The sequence below is a fragment of the Pseudorasbora parva genome, chromosome 5 (assembly GCF_024679245.1).
Source record: "Pseudorasbora parva isolate DD20220531a chromosome 5, ASM2467924v1, whole genome shotgun sequence".
NCBI classification, from domain to species: domain Eukaryota; kingdom Metazoa; phylum Chordata; class Actinopteri; order Cypriniformes; family Gobionidae; genus Pseudorasbora; species Pseudorasbora parva.
In genome coordinates, this window is record NC_090176.1 from 48,405,464 (window position 1) to 48,419,884 (window position 14,421).

At 41.1% G+C, this 14,421-nt stretch overlaps 1 protein-coding gene across 1 annotated transcript in view; it reads left to right on the plus strand.

The window, feature by feature from the left end:
* Nucleotides 1-14,421, plus strand: part of ifih1 (interferon induced with helicase C domain 1) — a 54,811-nt gene that overhangs the window by 19,292 nt on the left and 21,098 nt on the right. Inside the window, exons 5-6 of the mRNA XM_067444583.1 lie at nucleotides 7,758-7,951; nucleotides 12,393-12,603. Of these exons, the coding sequence (XP_067300684.1) occupies nucleotides 7,758-7,951; nucleotides 12,393-12,603 (405 nt within the window). The remainder of the gene's footprint in view (nucleotides 1-7,757; nucleotides 7,952-12,392; nucleotides 12,604-14,421) is intronic.

The following is a 14,421-nucleotide window of genomic DNA, read 5'->3' on the forward strand; positions in this document are numbered from 1 at the left end:
TTTATGGCAATGCTACAGAATCCGGGGGAGAAGCCCTCCAGTTATCTGCACCGGTTGCATGTTATGTTGAGCACAACTGTAAGGAGAGGTGGCATTGCAGAGGGTGAGCAAAACCGTTGTCTGGTAAGGCAATTCTGCCGTGGATGTTGGGACAATGGATTAATTGCTAGCCTGCAGCTAGAGAAGAAAAAGACCAACCCACCTTCCTTTGCAGAGCTGGTAGTGTCCATTCGCACGGAGGAAGACCAGCAAACCTCGAAAGAAGATCGAATGAGAAACCATTTTGGGTTGAACAAACACAGCAATGTCCCCAAATTGAGAACTGTTACTCATCAAGCGTCAGCATTCTCCCATGATGCAGTTGGTGGACCGGCTGAAGAGGTGAATACCATGAGAGCGCAGATATCTGAAATTCATGCACAGGTTGCTGCTATGCAAGCCTCAACGTACCAAAAGTGCCAGCCTGATTATTCAAAAAATGCTGATGTAACGCAGTTAAAAAAAGAGCTAATCGAATTACAAGCACAAGTAGAAGCAATGAAAACATCTGTTCCTGGTAAAGTGTCCAAGGAAACCCCAGCAGCTGTGGAAATAGCTGGACTAAAGAAGGAAGTTGCGGAGTTAAAAGCTCAGTTAACAGCCCCTAAGATATCCCAACATCGGTCAGGGAAGCCGACTATTTCCAAAGGCCCATCACCAGCATTCCAGCATAGACAAACTGGCAAGGATGATAACAATCAGTTTAGAAGTGGTTCTGTGACTTTCACTCGTCCTCGTCCTGGATACTGTTTTAGATGTGGGGAAGACGGACACCTTGCCATCAATTGTGAAAATGATCCTAACCCTTCTAAAGTAGATGAAAAGAAACGCCAGTTGAGGGAAAGACAAGTCCAGTGGGATTTAAAGAACCAAACAGAGACCTCTCAGTTAAACGCCAGACAGTCTCTGTAGCAGGGCATATGGAGACTGGAACAAAACATCAAGGCCCTCAAACGAAACTGCCAAAGGGACTAATCGGAATGAAGTGTACGGCTCAAATCTATGTTGACACAATTAAAGTGAACTGCCTTTTAGACACTGGTTCTCAGGTGACTACAATCCCTTTATCTTTTTACGAAAATAACTTGTCTCTTTACCCCTTGAAACCACTGGAGTCTTTGCTTGAGGTGGAGGGAGCTAATGGACAATCTGTGCCTTACCTTGGGTATGTGGAGGTAACTTTGATGTTTCCCAAAGAGTTCCTAGGAACAGATGCAGAGGTTACCACGTTAGCACTGGTGGTCCCAGATCTTATAAATGTGCCTCAAGTACTTGTCGGAACAAATACATTGGATGCACTTTACTCCAGATATGTACAAGATGAGGTCAGCCCCAATCCAGCTTTTCATGGATATGCAGCTGTACTGAAGACACTTGATGTGAGACATAGGCAATCATGTGCTGAAACCCTTGGATGTGTGACATTAAAAGGGACAGTCCCTGAAACTGTGCCAGCAGGACACACCACTGTTCTTGATGGGTCTGTCTGCCTAACTTGTCTTCCAGCTGAAAAGCTGACTGTTATAAGTCCTCCCGCAATGTCTTCTCTGCCAGGGGGTTTATTAGTTGCTAGTGGGCTGCACACATTACCTGTGAAGCGTTTTTTCTCCTTGCCTGTAGTAGTCAAGAATGAAACCCAGTCTAATATAATCATCCCTCCCAAGACTGTAATTGCAGAAATGCATGCTGTCCACCAGGTTATAGACAAGCCCTTGGCAAGTGATGATTCTGAAACACCGGAAAAGTCTAGAAACTCTCAGATAACTCTTGATTTTGGAGACTCTCCACTGCCTTTTGAGTGGAAGGAACGAGTATCGGCCTTGTTAAACTCTATGCCTGAGGTTTTTGCTCTGAACGCAATGGATTATGGGCACACCGACAAGGTGAAGCATCGAATTAAATTGAGTGATGAGACTCCTTTTAAGCATAGAGCCCGTCCCATCCACCCACAAGATATCGATGCTGTGAGGAGACATCTACAGGAGTTGTTAGCAGCTGGGATTATACAAGAGTCTGAATCCCCGTTTGCTTCCCCCATTGTAGTCGTTAAAAAGAAGGACAACTCTGTGAGGCTGTGCATTGATTTTAGGAAGCTAAACTCTCAGACCATACGAGACGCATATGCACTCCCAAACCTAGAGGAAGTTTTCTCTGTGTTAACTGGTTCCAAGTGGTTCTCCGTCCTTGATCTAAAGTCTGGGTATTACCAGATAGAGATGGATGAAGCGGACAAGCAGAAGACGGCATTCGTATGCCCACTTGGTTTTTGGGAGTTCAATCGTATGCCGCAAGGGATCACCAACACGCCAAGCACATTCCAGCGGCTTATGGAGCGCTGCATGGGTGACTTAAATAGAAGAGAAGTCTTGGTATTCATAGATGATCTTATCATCTTCTCTGAAACCCTTGAAGAACATGAGCGTCGGCTAATACAAGTTCTGAACCGCCTGAAAGAATATGGGTTGAAGCTCTCACCCGAGAAGTGCAAATTCTTTCAAACATCTGTGCGCTACTTGGGACACATTGTCTCCCAGAATGGTGTAGAAACTGACCCATCAAAAATTGAGGCCATTAAAACCTGGCCAAGGCCCCAGAATCTCCGGGAATTAAAGTCCTTTCTAGGATTTACCGGATATTACCGGAGATTTGTAAAAGATTTCTCCAAGATTGCCAGGCCGCTCAACCATCTCACAGCTGGCTATCCCCCTGTTCGGAAGGGAAGAAGGAAAGATAAAGACCATACTTACCTAAATCCAAAAGACTCCTTGGGTGATAGATGGACCACTGAGTGTCAACAGGCGTTTGACAGCCTTGTGGAAAAGTTAACATCCGCTCCTGTGTTGGGGTATGCCGATCCTCGTCTGCCTTACTTATTACATACAGATGCATGTGCTACAGGTCTCGGAGCGGCTCTGTATCAAGAACAGCAAGGACACATGAGAGTCATAGCTTTTGCCAGCCGTGGATTGACAAAGTGTGAGGCTAAGTATCCGGCTCACAAGCTGGAATTTCTGGCTCTCAAGTGGGCAGTTACCACAAAGTTCCATGACTATCTGTATGGAGCCGATTTCACGGTGGTTACGGACAGCAATCCACTCACTTATGTCCTTACTTCTGCAAAACTAGATGCCACTAGTTATAGATGGATATCCAGTCTCTCAACGTTCAACTTTAAAATACAATACAGAGCTGGAGCCCAAAATCAAGATGCGGATGGATTGTCCCGTCGTCCCAATGGTGAACCATCGGATGATTGGCAATCTAAAAAAGAGCAAGAGAGAATCAGACAGTTCACTTTACATCACCTGGCAGATCTTGAGGGCAACACCAAGACCATCTTACCCGAAGTGGTGAAAGCCATCTGTGAGAAACATCGAGTCAGTCAATCCCTCGATTCTCGGTCTGTCTCAATGACTTTGGTAGAGTCTCTGAGCATGAATGTGAAGGCCTTGCCTCCAGGAATCCAGAGAGAGGGTGTTCATGGTCTCCCAGAGATACCATGCCTGTCTGAAGAGGATCTGATTAAGAAGCAACGAGCTGACCCTGAGATAAAAGAGGTGATAGATTACTTGGAGTCTAATACCAAACCTTCAAACATGAAATTCTACTTACCTGCATTAACCCTGTGGATGAGACAATGGAACAAACTCGAGCTGAAGAATGGGGTGTTGTATCGGAAGCGAATGGATGGAGGAAAAGTGTTAAACCAGCTGGCCTTACCTCAAGCTCTTCGAGAAATTGTACTTACCAGTCTCCATGATGACATGGGCCATCTTGGTCTGGAGCGAACACTCGATCTTCTCCGGTCCAGATTTTACTGGCCGAAGATGGCAGGAGATGTGGAAAAAAAAATCAAAACGTGCGAGCGCTGTATTCGTAGGAAAACTCCTCCACAGAAAGCGGCCCCCTTGGTAAATATTCAGACCCATAGGCCACTAGAACTGGCTTGTATGGACTTCCTGACCCTGGAACCAGACAGCAGTAACACCAAGGATATTTTGGTCATCACAGACCATTTTACCAAGTACGCTGTCGCGATACCAACCCGTAACCAGAAAGCACAAACAGTTGCTAGATGCCTTTGGGATAATTTCTTTGTCCATTACGGCTTCCCAGAAAAGCTGCTCAGTGACCAGGGGCCAGATTTTGAATCTCGTACTGTCCAAGAGTTGTGTAGGATTGCTGGCATTCGCAAAGTGAGAACCACCCCCTACCATCCTAGAGGGAACCCGGTGGAGCGCTTTAATCGGACCCTTTTGCAGATGCTAGGCACATTGGAAAACAAGAACAAAGCTCATTGGAAAGATCATGTCAGACCACTGGTGTACGCATATAATTGTACCAGGAATGATGTAACTGGGTACTCACCATATGAGCTTATGTTTGGTAGACAACCTCGACTACCGGTTGACCTTGCTTTTGGGCTTACTACCAACTTTCCATTCCAGTCTCATTCCCAATATGTGAAATCCCTGAGAAGTCGACTTGAGGAGAGCTACAGAGTTGCTACTCACAATGCATCAAAAGTAGCTGATCAGAACAAAAGACGTTTTGACAGAAATGTAGTTGCCTCTGCACTTGAGTCAGGTGATCGAGTCCTTGTGCGAAATGTCAGATTAAGAGGGAAACACAAATTATCAGACAAATGGGAATCTGAGATCTATGTAGTACTCTGGAAAGCAGGTGACATGCCAGTGTATACAATCTGCCCAGAAGGGAAAGATGGACCGATCCGCACCCTACACCGTGATTTGCTGTTGCCTTGTGGGTTTCTGCCTGTGGTTGAAGGTGAAGAAATGGGTTCTCCAAAGATTCGTCGTAAGCCTAGAACCAGATCTCAATCTGCAAATGGAGCAGAAAACCTGGAACGCCAGACTAGCAGTCAATCAGAATCCGAGGATGACAATGTTCCCATAAGGAATTCGGAGCGCCAAATGGAATTCAGCACAAGAAACATCTTACCTTTTTCAGACCATCCTAGGACTGTGGAGATCCTACCTGAAATGGAGCCCATTGAGTCACCTCCTGCTGCAGCGGAGCCTGTGAATGAAACCTTACCTGACAACTCTAAATTCCCTCCAGCTGCAATACACCCTATAAAAGAGACGTTACATGATATCAGACTAACAGACTCAGCAGATAATGAACCGGATAATGAAGAAGAAAGTCACTTACCTGTGATAAATTCTGTTGAAGCTGACACTGATGGAGTTGCCTCTGGCCGAAATGACAACACCATTGGTGTGGAGAACTGCGGAGGCAAATGCACTAAAAAGACTGAGCTTCCAGAGATGTCAGAGCCTGTGAATGAAAGAAAGTTGGAGTGTCCTAGCCTATCAGACCCTGTGAGTAAAGAAGTGCAGTCAATTGATCAAAGTCCACCTGCCCCAGATGTTTTTGGTGACCAACCGGTCATGGAGGATGACCTAGGAGCCATTGGCCCTAGACGCTCTAAAAGGCAGTGTGGACCCCCTAACAAATTCCAGTATCACAAACTCGGAAATCCGTTAACACTGGTTATTCAGTCACTACTGCAAGGTTTGAGTTCAGCACTTACAACTACCTTGGAAGAATCCACGTTTGTCAGTGATCAGTCTGTAAACATGCCTGGTGTTTCTCCCTCAGTGGTGACAAGTCAACCCCTAGCATGCCCGAGGACGTGCCTGAATTCAGTGGGGGAAAGTGTAACCCAGGTTACTAGTGGTTAGTGGCTGAGAAAAAAATAAAACGAAATAAACAAATCCTTGAGTTAAACACACTAAGTATAAAGAGGCTGAGACCATAAATGATGTAATTATTTTCAATTAATTACATAAAATTGTATAAAAGTATATATATGTATAAAATATTGAAAGGTTTAAAATCCTCCAATGATATTTTCACATTACGATGTATCCAATGAGATCGCGTCTGACGTCACTAAAGCTCCGCCGTCGCGGGATTATTATATCCAGCACGTTCGAGATCTGTCTCTTTTCTCTATAACCGCTGATGCAAATGGACGCTTCTCGGCATCCCGGGAGATTCAGTGCCTCAAAGTCAGAGAAAAGTAACGGTTCAGAGAGAAGCAGATTGTGTGAAGAGTGACACTTTGGAACGCGTATGCTCTGGAAATTTCCCGTTGGTCGATTTACATGTGATGAGTGAGTTCCTTGGCCAGGTTTTTTTTCTTCCTGTGATGTTTGTTGAGTTCGTGGAGCCAGCAGCTGAATGTTGCCTGTTGTGGATTGATCCAAGTGTGAATCCTTCTGATTCGTGAATCGTCTCAACTCCTTCCTGCACTTTATGCATCTTGGTAGAGTTGGACTGGCGGGCCACCTGTAGAGTGAATCCTTAGAACTTCTTGTGAACTTGAACGCGTTTTCATCGAACGGTAGGAGAGGAATTGCACTACAAACTTGATTTTTTGTGTGTATTCGTCCTAATCCTGGATCAGCTGCACCGACTGTGAATTACACCACATCAAGAATTTTTCCATTTTTTTATGAGAAACTGAACTGAATTCATGGACTGATTTTATTTTATTTTTTTTAATTTTATTTCGTTTTGAGGTTTTCCAATTCAATGTGAATGAACCTTGTGGTTATTGGGTATTCAGTCAATAACTGAATTGTTTCAAGTTTTATTTTAATTTGTTCATGTTAAACTGATTGGATGCTTGTTTAGAGAGTGAAAACTAAATAGGGTTTAATTCAAGAAAAGGACTCAGAAAAGAAAGAGGTAAAGTTTTATTTAGTCTCACTACATATGCAAATTTAAATTGACCTAATTGAATTCTGACTTAAGGTTGATTTGCGGTTTCCATAGAGTGAAACATCCATATCATTCCTGGAAAGAAGGGAAATGTGCACATTTAGTATAGAGTAAATACTCATATGTCATTGCATTCAAATGAAATCAATTGTTGTTTTCAATACAGTTAAATCTTACTCTTACCAAAACTCTTGATCGTCTGAGTTTGTTCACTCCTGTTGCACCATCTCTCTCAGCAGACAAACCTAGTCTTCTGATCATATTGGTCCAGTTGTAAAATCGACATAAAATGTATACCTCAAGTGTTGGTTACATTTTACTTTTGGGTTTTTAGTCATTTTGATCAAAGCTGATTGTAATTAGAAGCTTAATACTGAAAGGCTTTAATAATGTAATGTAATGTTTTTCTTTTGTTTTGTTTTTTAATATATAAGCATAAAGGTAGTACAATAAATACCACCATGATATACTGTATATATACTTTTTGAAATATACCAATTTGAATATTACATATAAATATTATTTTAAAAAATATATAAAATTATAAATTATCAAAATTATAAATGTTCAAACATTTTCTTACATTAGATATGAGAAAAAAACAGATTGCAGAGTCCCTAATAGTATTTAAAAATGGAGTTTATTTTATTTATCCAAAAAAAAATTCGATGTGTTTTCTTTTGATTTGGGGGTTTCTTCAGCGGTTTTGTGAGACTCACAGCAGGCTTATAGACAGTCTAAATGAGCTTTAGAATGGGAAACTTCATCAACAGCAATGTTATTCTAACTAGAGGGGATAAAGAAAACACAGCTGTAATTGGAAAAGCTGACCCTCCGTCCGCCCCACCGAGACGCACAATCTCTCCTCTGGCCTGAATGGCAAGACAAACACAACTGTCTACTGTACCTGAGTGTACTCTCTCTCTCTCTCTCTCTCTCTCTCTCTCTCTCTCTCTCTCTCTCAGCGAGTAAGAGGGAAATTGAACTGCGAGACTATCAGATGGAGGTGGCGAGACCAGCTCTGGAAGAAAAAAACATCATCATCTGCCTCCCGACAGGAAGTGGCAAAACCAGGGTTGCTGTATATATCACTAAGGAACATTTGGAGAGGAAGAAGCAGTTGGGAGAACCAGGGAAAGTTGTCGTTCTGGTCAACAAGGTGCCTCACTGCCATCCATCAAATATGACAAATTCACCTGTAACACATAGTAGAGTCAATATTATAAATAGCAAAACATCATTAGGTGTAATAATTCAAAATAATATACCACAGTACTATTTCTGACTCATTCTGCTGCTATTAAAACAGATTTAAACTAATGAGATATTAGGTGCGTTTACATGGAGCACTGTAACCAGTTTAAAAGTCCAATCCGAATGAAAACGCTCCATATAAACACCTCAATCGGAATAAAAATGCCCAAACCGAATGAAATTGTAATCGGTTTCAGAGGGGTGGGATAAACCTTTTCATAAACCGATCAAACGAAAAATTTAACCATGTAAACAACCTGACGGGATTACTTCTCAGCGTAGGTCCTTATAAGACGTGATACACAGCGTGCGCCTTAACCACTGTGCCGCGCTCACACGCAGGCTATAATGTTGAGGAAAGTTAATTTTTCTGAGGGGTAAACTTTTTATTTCGTTAGAAGTTATGAAGATAATGTTGGCATAATGACACAGACATAGCCCGGCTACATCCTCTCATCTTGACAGCGTTTGTCCCAGGCACTTTTTACTTCAACTGCACCTGACAGAAGAATTTATTTTTTCTGAGATGATTACACTTTTCAATAAATAAATAGCTTTTATAAAACCGTATAAGTCCTGGTGGCCGTTGAGAGTTGCTATGGCATTCGTGAACACATTCAGCTGCTGGAGAGGACAGCGTCGACATTTCTGAAGCAGCAGACAAACTGCTCTGTGATTATTGCGATTGAAAGCCAGCACATATAAACCCCAGAGCGGTTTAGATAACGTCTCATGCAAACAGTCCAATTGTTAGGGGTTAACAGTATACATTAACCAAGACCAGTAGTGAAAAATGAAGAGTCAGGAGTGCAGTTAATTAAAGAAAAAATTTACTGAAGAATAGTTTGCAGTTTCATCAGCAGAAGCCAGCTTCAAGTCTCAGTAGGAGTTCATAGGCCGCGCTCCCTCTCTCACCGTCCCGGCTCTCGTACATACAGTTTTCCCAACAGTTATATTCTTTTCAAGGTCTATTCACGTCATTACTGCAATGTGGATGATTCTGATTGGCCCAGAGAAAATGAACAGTCATGGTAAATTTCCACTCATTGTCAGTTATTCAGATGCACATATCCATAGATTATGTGTTGAAGCTCTCACCCTGGATTTAGGCCCGTAGTGAGCTTCCAGATCTGGGGAAGGCGCTAGCTTGTCCAGAACAAGAAGCCCACCCATCTCTTAGGATTTCCATTGTACACTGATCTGTAACACAGAATATTGCGGACATACAAAGATACACAGTTTCTCCAAGGTTAAAGCTGATTAAGGTCCAGTTCTGACCAGAATGTTCCCTGAAACACACTGATAACGTGCTTTGTCTCAGTGAGCTGTGCAGACGGTGGTACAGGCAAAATTCATGTTGACTCTTCAGTGTTTCAGTAAAAGGACACATAAAATTTATAAATGAATAAATTAAATAAAAGAAAAATCCATCTTCACGTCTCGAAGCCAGGCTAAGTGAGCAAACACTGTTTCTGCACTCCGGTCATATTAGGGGTGTGTGATACCTCCAAAATTCAAACACATTGTTGCTATCGAGTGTTTAGTGACACATCACATCTTTAGGTCAGACCCTCAGTCACTCCTCAGAGACCAAACACACACTTTAGAAAACAAGAAACAATCAGTGGTTCTCTTAATCATAACTGGAAAGAATCATTAAAAATCATCATAATACTATAGGAGGATAAATATTGATTAAGGCTTTGATTATTCATTTAATTTAGATATATCCAGTATATTAAAGCGGCAATGGAATTTCATTTCAACAGATTTGCTGTTTTGTTTTAAAATTTTGTTTTATTAAAGAATCAAACATTTCTCAAATTCTTCCAAGACCAAATGATTTGGTAGCAATATTATTTTCACAGCCCTAAATTGTCAACAACTGTCTCATTTGAGGCTGTTCCTAGAATTTTAAGAGGAACATCTGAGACAATATTGATACTTTTTGAGCTATGAGAGCAACTTTTGAGCAATAACAGTTTTTTTTATCTAAAATTTAATCAGGCACTGGGAGCTTTTTCAAGTTTCCGCAAAAGAAAAACAGAAATGAGATGATGCTAGTGTTTGCTGTAAGAGCAGAGGGACTTTTTGTCTTGCTGAATCATAAAACTTCATCAGCAGAAGTATGGTGCAAACCTACAACTCAGCAACTTGAACCTCTGAACAGAGAAAATAAGCTGGAAACCTCTGCAGGAATGTGTCATCATGCAGGGAAATAACCATTTAAAGTGAAATCACAAAATATGCTATGCAATGCCCTAGTGACCACCAAGAAAACCATCGCTGCCGCATAATAAGCCAGATAATGTACACTATATTGCCAAAAGTATTGGCACACCCATCCAAATAATTTAATTCTAGTTTTCCAATCACTTCCATTGCCACGGGTGTATAAAATAAAGCACTAGTTTTATTTTCTACAAACATTTGTGAAAGAATGGGTCGCTCTCAGGAGCTCAGTGAACTCAAGCGTGGTACTGTCGTCACCTGTGCAATAAGTCCATTCATGAAATTTCCTCTATTAAATATTATACAGTCAACTGTTAGTGGTATTATAAAGTTGAAGCAAATGGGAAACAATAGCAACTCAGCCATAAAGTGTTAAGCCACGTAAAATCACAGAGCGGGGTCAGCGCATGCTGAGGCTCACAGTGTGCAGAAGTCAACAACTTTCTGCAGAGTCAATAGCTACAGGCCTTCAGATTAGCTCAGGAACAGTGTGTAGAGAGCTTTATGGAATGGGATTCCATGGCCGAGCAGCTCATCCAAGCCTTACATCACCAAGTGTGGGATGCAGTGGTTGCAAAGCACGCCGCCACTGGACTAGAGCAGTGGAGACGTGTTCTCTGACCAATCACGCTTATCTGTCTAGCAATCTGATGGACGAGTCTGAGTTTGGCAGTTGCAAGGAGAATGGTACTTGCCTGACTGCATTGTACCAGGTGTAAAGTTTGGTTGGGGGGGGGTTAATGTATGGGGTTGTTTTTCATGGTTTGGGCTTGGCCCCCTAGTTCCAGTGAAAGGAACTTTTAATGCTTCAGGATACCAAGACATATTGGACAATTTCATGCCCCCAACTTTGTGGGAACAGTTTGGGGATGGCCCCTTTCTGTTCCTGTGCACCAGTGCAAAAAGCGCCAGTCCATAAGGACATGGAGGAGCGAGTTTGTGGAGGAACTTGACTGGCCTGCACAGAGTCCTGAGCTCAACCCGATAGAACAGCTTTGGAATGAATTAGAGCTGAGACTGAGAGCCAGGCCTTCTCGTCCAACATCAGTGCCTGACCTCACAAATGCACTTCTAGAAGAACGGTCAAAAATACCATTACCAATTCCCATAAACACACTCCTAAACTTTGTGAAAAAGCCTTCCCAGAAGAGTTGAAACTGTTATAGTTGCAAAGGATGGGCCAACTCCATATTAAACTCTACAAATTAAAAATGGGATTGCATTAAAGTTCATGTGCATGTAAAGGCAGGCGTCCCAAAACATTTGGCAATATAGTGTACATCCAAAGACTTTTTTTTGTAATAACAACCGGCTGGATGAACATTCTTACTACATGCCACATTTGAGAAGACACCTTTTTAAAATCTGACTTCATTACCTTTTAATCCATTTAATCCACAAAACAACATTCTAGCTTCAAGGTAAACACTTGGCCAATGTTTAATTTGACTATAAATACATGAACACTGCATAAATGAGTGTTTGAATGTGTTGTGTGAAATGAGTGTGTTTGAAAGAAATGACGGAGCGCGTCCATGAGGTGATACGAGAGGTCATTATTGGGGAAAAACGGACCTTGGAATGTCATGACTGACCAATCAGAATCCAGAATTTCAGAGAGCTGTGTAATGGAGTGCAATAGTCAGGTTCCGGAATTAAAAACTCCATTCATTTTCTCCATAGGGAAGTTGATTTTAAACCATAACTTCTCTAAACCTTTAAAGACAGCCCTACTGCGAGCTACGAGGTTGTTAATAACACGATTAAAAGATCTCGTTAGCTCCGCACACTCCCATGAAACACTGTGAATGACATAATCAAAACAATCTCTCCACGCTCTCAAAATACTGAAATGTTTGTGTATGTGCATATGATTATATGATGACATATGATTCATCTCGTAGCTGATTGGTTCAGGGCTTAGATCTCTTTAACCAAGACTATTTTAAAATCCCTATGGGACAAATTTATGAAAAATATATTTTCGGAACCAGTGCCACTGAAAAAGGGGCCGGGCACTTTGTTGGGGAACAACTGACCTCGGAAATGTTGCAACTGACCAATCAGAATTCAGCATTTCAGTCGTGTATTAATGCTAAATCTTTTCTTCCCAGGTTCCCCTGGTGGAGCAGCACTACAAGGCCGAGTTTGGGCGGTTTCTGAAGCACAAATACTCAGTCGAGCGAGTTAGTGGTGCCTCGCAGCTCAAAATCTCCTTCCCACAAATCATAGAGCAAAATGACATCATCATCTGCACGGCACAGATCCTGGAAAACTCTTTAGCCAAAGCCAAGAATGGCGACGAGGACGGAATCAAATTATCACGTAGGTCACATTTCCCTTCACTCCCGTGCATTAAAACAGTATTTTTTTAACACTTTCGGAGGAGAGTCAGAGTCCAGTCAAATGGGTTCACCTTCTGTTAGATGTTGAAGAGAGACCAAAGCTCCTCCTCTGAGGTTTCATGTGACAGTGTTTTTCCCCATCAGTCTTTGCTGGCAGATTCAGCTCTCCTGTGAGTCTCTCTGGCAGCGTCCGCCGCAAGGTGGGATTCCTCCAATGTGGCATATGCTGTTTGTTGATTCTTCCCCCCCCCCTCATTTTATACTTTTAAACCCTTTATTTATTTTTTGGTCCATGGGCCACACGTCTGGCTGATCAAATTCAGTGGAGATTTGCTGTCATTTCAGAGTTTCAGAGCCCATTCCAGCCCTCAGGGGCCAAACAGGCACCTTTATAGTCGGATTTGTAAAACGTGGCCACAACACCCACCCCCTCTGTCAGTGTGTGAAATGCAGACTACCTTTTTTTTCCCCTTTCCAAAGTCCCCTGGGAATGCCGGAAGGCGGCACAAAAACTGTAAACTTAGCCGGTGAGAAGGGACTGGAGGTTTACAGCACTCGCCTTTGTTGATTAGAAACACATGCTAGAAAAAAAAAGAGCTTTTGCTATTTGTGTAAAAGGACTATGAACAATGTATTAATAACATGTGTTTCATATACTGTATATACAGTGCCGTCACCATCACAAATTCTGGCTGGCGATCAATTGTTATACAAATAAAAAGGATAGTTTACCCAAAATTGAACATTCTGACTCGTTCCAAACCTGTGAGATGAATTTTTGATCTGAATTTTCCTTTTTGGGTATTCCTTTAGGGCAAGACAGGTGTATATGTTAACTAATAGATATCACGATGTTTTCCCCAGTTAAATAACTATAGTATATCAAGACAATGGTTTTGTATTACAAGCTCTCTGAAATATGTTTAAATATGTAAATTATGCATCATATGAATAATTATATGGACTAATTTTTATCACTCCATGAATCAGAAAATACTGTTAACAGCCAGAAAAAATAGAAACACCATATTTTTACAATGTTGCATAAACCAGGCGAAAGAATAAAAAAATAAATACAAATAAACAGCCTTTAAATATATGCATTGTAATTTAAATCTACAGACACGCAAATAGATAAAGTGCAATAAACTAAACAATTAAATGTGTATTTTGGATGTTTTCTTGTCAATAGTCTAAAATAAGTAATGGGAGTTAAAGTTCAAAATCTTAAAATTGACCAGTGTCTGAAACAGCTATGCTTTTGCCTATAGTGCCATAAGGAGTCATTCATTCACATTAAACTTAGAGTTAGGGCTGTGCGATATTGAAGAAAACTGCGATATGCAATACTTTGTTAAATATGCGATATGCGATAGAAATTGCATTTAGTGTGTAAAATCTATTTAAATTATATTTTTATAAAATTATTTAAAAACTGAGAATGATATTACATTCAGATATTGTGTGCTGTTGCGATATGTACATTTGCGATATATCGATAATTTTGATATACTGCACAGCCCTACTTGGAATGATACTAGAAGGACATTAATAATAATTTTAAATATTAATATTTTAAGAATATTTGGTAACACTTCATTTTACAATATTATTGCAATATAAATAATATACATTATGCATAATTACATGCAACTCACCCTAAACCAAACCCCAATCCTAACCCTAAAGTATGTATATGGAGTTCATTATTACTATACATTACTTAAATGCATAATTACGTAATAACACGGACACCTTAAAATAAAGTGTAACCGAATATTTTAAATCTAGTATATCA